Genomic DNA, 7006 nt, shown 5'->3' on the forward strand with positions numbered 1-7006 from the left:
AGCCATTCATCACCAGCTGGGCCTCATCTCACAGCTCTCGGCTCCCAGAAACTTCACAAAGGTTTGGAGAACAGACCCACATTTCCCACCGACCCTGAGGTGACCCCCTCAACAGCACAGGATCAGCCCTGGGCAAACCTGAGGGGAAAGGCTGAGCCACAGAGCTCACGAGTGACCACTGACTGTGTCTGGGGATTGAGCACAGCCCCCAAACAGCCCCATGCCCTTCACACGATGAGCATCCCTGCCAGGGTGAAACAGGGTGGGCAGGCAGAGCGTCCCCCACCCACACAGCCCAGAAGCCATCACCCAGCTACAGCTACAGGGGGGTGCAGGTGATTCAGTTCCTCACTGAATCACTCAAGACAAGCCAGTTGGGTCAGGCCAGGGACTGCCAAGAGCCAGGAGACCCATCCATGCCCATCTGACAGGAGGGCCTTTCCCTCCAGAAAGCCCCAGGACATGGGCCAGGAAGCTGCTCTTTGCTGGGACTTCGGTTTCTCTTCCTCATTCATCATTTCCTCTTTGGGGTTATTCATCAACACAGGAAGCTGCTTCAAAGATATCAGGTCGGCTGAGAAATCAAAGCTACTTTTACCCTTAATTGTGCAGTGAGCCCAGGCACCAGCTTGCCCATGGCACAGCACTGCCCGGGCAGCACGTGGCACAGGCTGGGTGTACAGTGACTCAGCTCAGCCAGTCCTGTGTGCACCTGCACGGCTCCAGCTTCCAAGGATTAAGGGTTAATAGAGTAACTCCACCTTCCCATGGAGCCTGACACCTTCCCCTTTCTACATCTGGTGTACAAACCAGCAAGGCTGAACCGGCCTGGACCAGGGTGGGCAGCAGAGGGAGTAAGTGGAAACATCTCCCCCTGCACCGAGAGATGAGCAGAGTCTGCTGAGTTTTTGCCACAGCAAAGGTCCTGTGCTGGATTTTTGCTGTAGTGCACTCCCCACCTGTGCCCCATGAAGCAGCCATGCTGATGTCCCCTGGGACAGAGTAACTCACATGTAACACACAGAAGCACTGGGCTGGAAGAGACCTTTAAGATCATTGAGTCCAACCCATGCCTTAACACCTCAACTAAACCATGGCACCCAAGTGCCACATCCAATCTTGTACTAACTGTGGCTTTTAATCATGCAAAAACCATTACTAACATAAAAATCCCAAAACCAACCAATCAACAGAATTGCAACAAACAACAAACCAAAAAGCCCACTAGCAGGAGGAAACTGCAACCCTGCCTGCTTGCCCTGCCTGTGTGAACTGACGTGCCATGCCCTCAGACATGGCAGGCTCCTGTTTGCTGCAGTCTCCAGAGCCCTTTTAATTACCGCCACTCCTTGGAGGAAAACCCCGCCCTGCGCGGCTAAGACAACAGCGAGAACAGCAAGAGCTTTCACTGTATCCAAAGCATATCAATAACCAGAGGGGAGCTGTTGGTAACAGTATCCCATGCCCTGCTCTCTCCTCTGTCCTGCCCCCTCCTCCTTCAGCTCCATGTTGGCTGAACTGCTTCTGGTTTCATGCTTTTGACACCTTCTCCACAAGGAGTTCAACTACCACTTTTAGTACAGGAAAAGAGTGATCTGAACAGCAAATGGTGCACGTTTAAGACAGTAAGGGAAGTTTATTCTAACATTTTCCATGGCCACATATAAAATAACAAATAAAACACTATGGCTGTGCCAAGGGAAATGCTGGCTTAGGAACAGATGTCCAGGCAGAGAGGATTTTTTCCACAGAAAGGGGAAGTGATGCATTAAGCAACATTCTGCAGAAAGCCCAGCAGCAGTTGCTTGCTCCCAGCCCAGCTTTCTTTTCCAGGAGATGCAAAAGGTCATTACTCATTTTAAAAGTAGCTTTTACTATATGAAGCCCAAGACCACTGAGGCTTTGGATTAGCCAGCCTGGTTCCCCCCCAAGCAAGAGGCCCTGCTCCAGAATACAAGCCATCTGTGGACGGAATTAACTGAAGCCCTTTGGCTTCTGAGCACACCCCAGTAAGAAAACAGAGTTGAACAGAGGTTTAAGAGAGCTTTAATAACAGAAGGTGCTGCGCTGGTTACAGACGACGTCCACGGCGACCACCCTTCCTGCGAGTGCTGTCGGAGGGGATGGGGGTGACATCCTCTGCAGGGAAAAAATCCAGAACTGTTACCCCCCCAGAAATACCCCCAGAAATCACCTGGGCACAGCCATCAGCCAACACTTCACCACCTGGACACCACAGGAGCTGCACATGTGCAGAAGGAACTCTCTGTGAAGGTATTTGGGAACTTGTCACAGGCTGGGTACCCAGGGCGTTAATGCTTTGCAAGCAGAAATTCCCATCTACCATCCCACTTAAATCAAGCAGCCAAAGCACTTCACAAGAAACACGGAATGCTTGGAGAATTTTCAGCACAACCGCCACCACTGCATCTTGTGACTTCCCCAAAAGTTCAGGACTCTCCCTACAACAGCTAGAGAACTCCATTATTACTGAATCACAGAGACCAACAAGGTATTTTTAGGTGACAGAACAGCTGTGTGACATCAGAGGAGCAGCAGCATCCTGCTCCAAGCTGGGGTTTGCCCTGCACACAGAAACCTGGGTTCTGAGTACTGCTCTCACCACATAATGGTCAATTTTGGCAATTTAAGGATCTGTTTACATAAAATCCTTTCATTGGTGCCATCTAAGCAGCCATGAAGAAAGTCCCGAAGTTAAGATCAAGCAGCACTGATGCCTGCAAAGCTCATTTCACGACATAATCTTTTTTCCTCACTCACCAATGCGGCCGATCTTCATTCCAGAGCGGGCCAGAGCTCTCAGGGCTGACTGGGCACCAGGTCCAGGAGTCTTGGTCCTGGAGGAGAGTCAGAACCAACAACTCCTTTAATGACCCAGAAGCTGAACACAGTTTACAGCCAGCAATATGAAAGCCACTTTCCCCACGCCAAACCACTCTCCCTGTGTTCCACACCCATCCACCGCCAGCCCCCACAGCCATGTCCCCATCAGTTCCCAACCCTCCCTGCTGTACCTGTTGCCCCCAGTTGCACGCAGCTTGATGTGCAGGGCAGTGATGCCCAGCTCCTTGCACCTCTGGGCAACATCCTGGGCTGCCAGCATGGCTGCGTAGGGAGAGGACTCGTCTCTGTCTGCCTTCACCTTCATCCCACCAGTCACACGGCAGATGGTTTCCCTACAGAAGGAAAAGGTGATGTTCAAAAGAAAGCCATTCCTTGTTCTTCCCCCAGACCAGAATATGGGCACAGTCAGAACCTATTATTTCCAGTGTTACCAGATCAATAAGCCACACAGTACCCTGACCACCATCTTGATCAGAAGAGCTCACCAAGCCACCCAGTTCATGTATATGCATCATGCATGAAGCTCAGCAGAAACTCAGGGATTTTGGTGGAACCTCTTGCCAAACCCACTTTCACACCCGAAGGAGGCTGGCTACTGCAGTGAGGTGAAGCATGTCCCATACTTACTTGCCAGAGAGATCAGTCACATGGACAAAAGTGTCATTGAAGGAGGCAAAGATGTGGCAGACGCCAAACACATTCTCTCCTTCAGCAACCTGGGGTCCCAAGCTGATGACCTGCTCTTCCTTCTTCTCCTTGCCCTTACGAGGTGCCATTTCTGAACAACAAAAGAAATGTGTGAGCATTGGTAGTTTCTCAGCATTTGTAAAGGATTTTATTAAATTCCTGCTATTTCAACCTTTTACCAAGCAAGAAAAAATGAGTTACCACTGGCAAAACACAGGTACATTTCTTAAAAACCCCATGATTCCCAGTTATGCTGTATCCCAGCACACAGGGCATGATCTACAGCTGTTTAGTGGAGTCTGTCCTGCTGCACTTCATGGTAGCTCACATCCCCAAGTCTCACCATAGCAGTGTACAAGGGAGCGCATTTCCTCCATAACCAGCAATGCTAAGCATTTCCCCTTGTTTATGTGAGTTTATGGAGACAAAACACCAAACCAAACAATTACACGGACCCAGTATAGTCAGTTTAGCCGCGAATCTGCAGACCTTTTAAGTACCAGGTTGGGTTCTTCCATATTACTGACCTCCCAACCACATCCTTGGGACCAGCCCAGCTAAGTCTCCTGCCCCTGAAACCCACACCCAGTGATGGGAGACAGCAGGGGCAGCACTCGGCTGTGCTCGGTTTCATGCCCGGGGATCCTGTGCATCCGCTCCCAAGCACAGAAGAACGGTTCCCTATTGCCCTCTCCTGCCAAACTCCTGCTACAGCCGGTGCCCTGCACACGGGAGATGTCCGGCCACTGCACCGAGGTACCCAACCCCAACACAACCCACCATCACCCTCGGTCGTGCCCTCTCCACCAACTGCCCTGAGCACTATAACAGCAATTTACATCAGTGTCTGCGCGGCCACTTCGATAGCACCACATCCCCTTCTCGACACATCCATGGCGCACGGCCTACACGGACAGTGCTCTCTCCAGCCCAGCGAGGCCGACACGGAGCACGCAGCACACGCTGTACCGCCGGCATCGAGCTCCGAGCGACGAACGCGCCGCGTTTCACCGCGGCCCCGACCGCTCAGTGTCCGAGGGAGGGCCGGCCCGGGGCCCAGCAGCCCCAGCCGGGCGCTGCGCTACTCCAGCCCGCGGCTCTCCCGCGGCCCGTGGCCCCGCTCCGCCGAGCGCGCCTCCCCCGCGCCGAGCGCGCTGCCCCGCGCAGCCCCGGTCCCGCGAGGGCGGGCGGCGGGCGCGGAGGCCGCGGCGAGGCGCGGGCGGGCGGATGGCGGCGGATGCGGCGCGGCCCGGACTCACCTGCGCTTCTGCTCCGGCGGCTGCCGCGGAAAGGAAGCGCCGGGGTCAGGGGGCGTGGGTCACCGCCTCACCCGGAAGGAATGGCGGGAGGCGGCGTGTCCGCTGCCGCAGGCGCAGGGCTGTGTCCCGATCCCAGTCCCGATCCTTCCGGGCCGGGCCAAACCGTGACCGTCTCTCCCGAGGCCGAGCCGATCTCTCCAGGATGGCGCGGCCGCCTCTCCCCTCGCACAATTCTCCCGCCGGCCCGACCTCCCCAAGATGGCGGCGGCCTGCCCCCGGGCCCCTCCCCAAGATGGCGGCGGCCTGGCCCCGGGCCCCTCCCCAAGATGGCGGCGGGCCGGGGGTGTTTGCGCTCCAGACGGAGGCGGCCCGAGAGAGCTTTGGGAACGAACCGGTTTAAAAAAACAGCTGGAGGGAGATGGGTGTGATTCCAGAAGCATCCTGCTTCCCCCCGGCTACGCCGCTGCAGCCGGCTCTGCCCCGGCTCGACTAGAGCCAGGTTGGGGCGCAGGCCTTTCCCTCTCGCCCTGCTGTCAGGGCTGAGCATGGTGAAGGGTCCTGGGGGTCTCCAGGCAGCTGCTTGTCCCTGCTCCGAGCTCAGGCCGGAGCCCTGACTGCGACGAGGTGTTTGGGAATTCACCCACAAGAGAAAGCACGTGGTGGTTTAATATGTGTGAGTGGCGCGTTTTCGTCAAGGAGCTGATGGCAGAGGTTTCAGTCGCGGTGATTCTCTCAGGAGCTGTGGCTGCTGATGGGAGAAGCAGAGACTGCAGCAGTGAACCGTGAGCGATGGCGCAGGAACACCTCCCTGAGCTCTGGTGGGGGAGGTTTGTTCTACCTCAACAAAGAGAATGCAAATTTGTAAATTTTTACATAAAGGTGGTCCAACAAGGCAGTATTTTCTGTTTCCAAGTGATTTAAAAAGTGCTCAGGAGAGTAAGGACGGGGAACACCAAAAACCTTCGGAACAGAGGCACAATGAAATTGAGTTTATAGTGCTGATGAGATGCTTCCTGGGCATGATCCTACCCTGCTTCCAGCTGCTTCACCTGGTGCTGAGCTGCCTCTGGGAAACAGCTCTGAGCCACATGGGCTGGGGCATGAGTGACAGAGCAGGAACACCTGTGGGTCCCTACATGGGAACGCCTGACAGACCTTCAGAACTGCGCTCAGAGCCGGGCTGATGGAGAAGAAGCAGCTGGAAAAGGGAGGCTCCTTATAACAGCACTGCTAGTGAGGCTGTGCAGTCCAAAGGCCTGGAAACATCTGCAGGGAGGGTCCAGCACCTCTGCGTGACTGAGGGTATTTGGTGCTGGCCTGTCAGAAACTTCTGCTTCCCTTCTCATGTCCATCTCCTCTGCAGCTGTGGGGTGATAGGTTTTTTAGGGTAGCATCCACTTGCCCATATTGCCCATCCAGAATTCCTATACCTTTTTCTTTCTCTGTCCAAACATTCCAGGATGCAAACCTCTGTGCTGCCCCCAGGGAAAAGAGGTTTGGTCCTTCAGGCTCCTTGTCCCCCTGCACCTCTCCCACCCGTGCTGGGATTTTTCCCTGGGAAAGTGCTCTGTGCTCAGGGATGCCACTGTAACCCCCATCCTGGCCCCGTGGAACACCTTCACTTGCTCCTGTGTTCGATTTGCCACTGCATCAGGGATCTTCCTGTTTGAATATTGAAGGAGAGGCTTTTAAAATACACATTGGCAGAGCTGCTGTAATTCCAGCCGGGAGCTCCAGTGACAGCGGCTGTGACCTGATTTGGAGGAAAGGGGAAGGAAAGAGTCAGCAGCAGGGAGTGCTGCAGAGGTCAGCCTGTGTCAGGGCGTGTGTGCTATGGGTCCCCTGTCTGAGGAGGAGCCTGGGGATGGTGAGGGGTGCACAGGCAGCCAGGCAGGGTGGGTTTGTCCCCATGGAGCCACGTGTGCTGCTCTGCCTGTGACAATCCTCCAAGAGGATTGTACGAGCCTGTGGATATTCCCCTGGAATAGAAGCAAGCCAGAGGCAAGGAAATGGACAGGCCTCCACGTATGGGCAACAGGCTGAAATAACCATATGAGCTGCTAAAAGAATTTAGCCACTGCTTCAAAATCCTGTGCTGCCCTAAGCCCCAAAGTTGCTGGGAGACAGACTGCTCCTGGTTCCTCCAGCCTCTGAGCAGAATGGAATTTTCTCCACTCCCTGGGACACATTCTTCC

At 54.8% G+C, this 7006-nt stretch overlaps 1 protein-coding gene across 2 annotated transcripts; it reads right to left on the reverse strand.

Moving 5' to 3' along the window:
* Positions 1-2029: 2029 nt before the first annotated feature.
* RPS14 (ribosomal protein S14) lies at positions 2030-5083 on the reverse strand. 2 transcript variants are annotated; one of them, XM_068205966.1, is made up of 5 exons: positions 4812-5083; positions 3493-3643; positions 3036-3197; positions 2782-2858; positions 2030-2139 (listed from the first exon to the last, which is right to left on the reverse strand). In XM_068205966.1, exons 2-5 carry the CDS (start codon positions 3639-3641, stop codon positions 2072-2074), a joined length of 456 nt encoding a protein of 151 aa, XP_068062067.1. In that variant the 5' UTR covers positions 3642-3643; positions 4812-5083; the 3' UTR covers positions 2030-2071. The 2 variants fall into 2 exon arrangements, with proteins under 2 accessions (XP_068062067.1, XP_068062069.1); XM_068205968.1 differs by having other exon boundaries at positions 4392-4815.
* Between the last annotated feature and the right edge of the window lie 1923 nt (positions 5084-7006).

Source organism: Anomalospiza imberbis, chromosome 15 (genome assembly GCF_031753505.1).
Source record: "Anomalospiza imberbis isolate Cuckoo-Finch-1a 21T00152 chromosome 15, ASM3175350v1, whole genome shotgun sequence".
Lineage (NCBI taxonomy): Eukaryota > Metazoa > Chordata > Aves > Passeriformes > Viduidae > Anomalospiza > Anomalospiza imberbis.

Excerpts from the sequence above, each read along its gene's own strand:
- RPS14 (XM_068205966.1), bottom strand. The coding sequence starts at position 3,641 with ATGGCACCTCGTAAGGGCAAGGAGAAGAAGGAAGAGCAGGTCATCAGC. Across the intron at positions 3,198-3,492 it reads GTGACTGATCTCTCTGGCAA|GGAAACCATCTGCCGTGTGA; the intron begins GTAAGTATGGGA and ends TTCCTTCTGTAG. Across the intron at positions 2,859-3,035 it reads CGTGCAACTGGGGGCAACAG|GACCAAGACTCCTGGACCTG; the intron begins GTACAGCAGGGA and ends ACTCTCCTCCAG.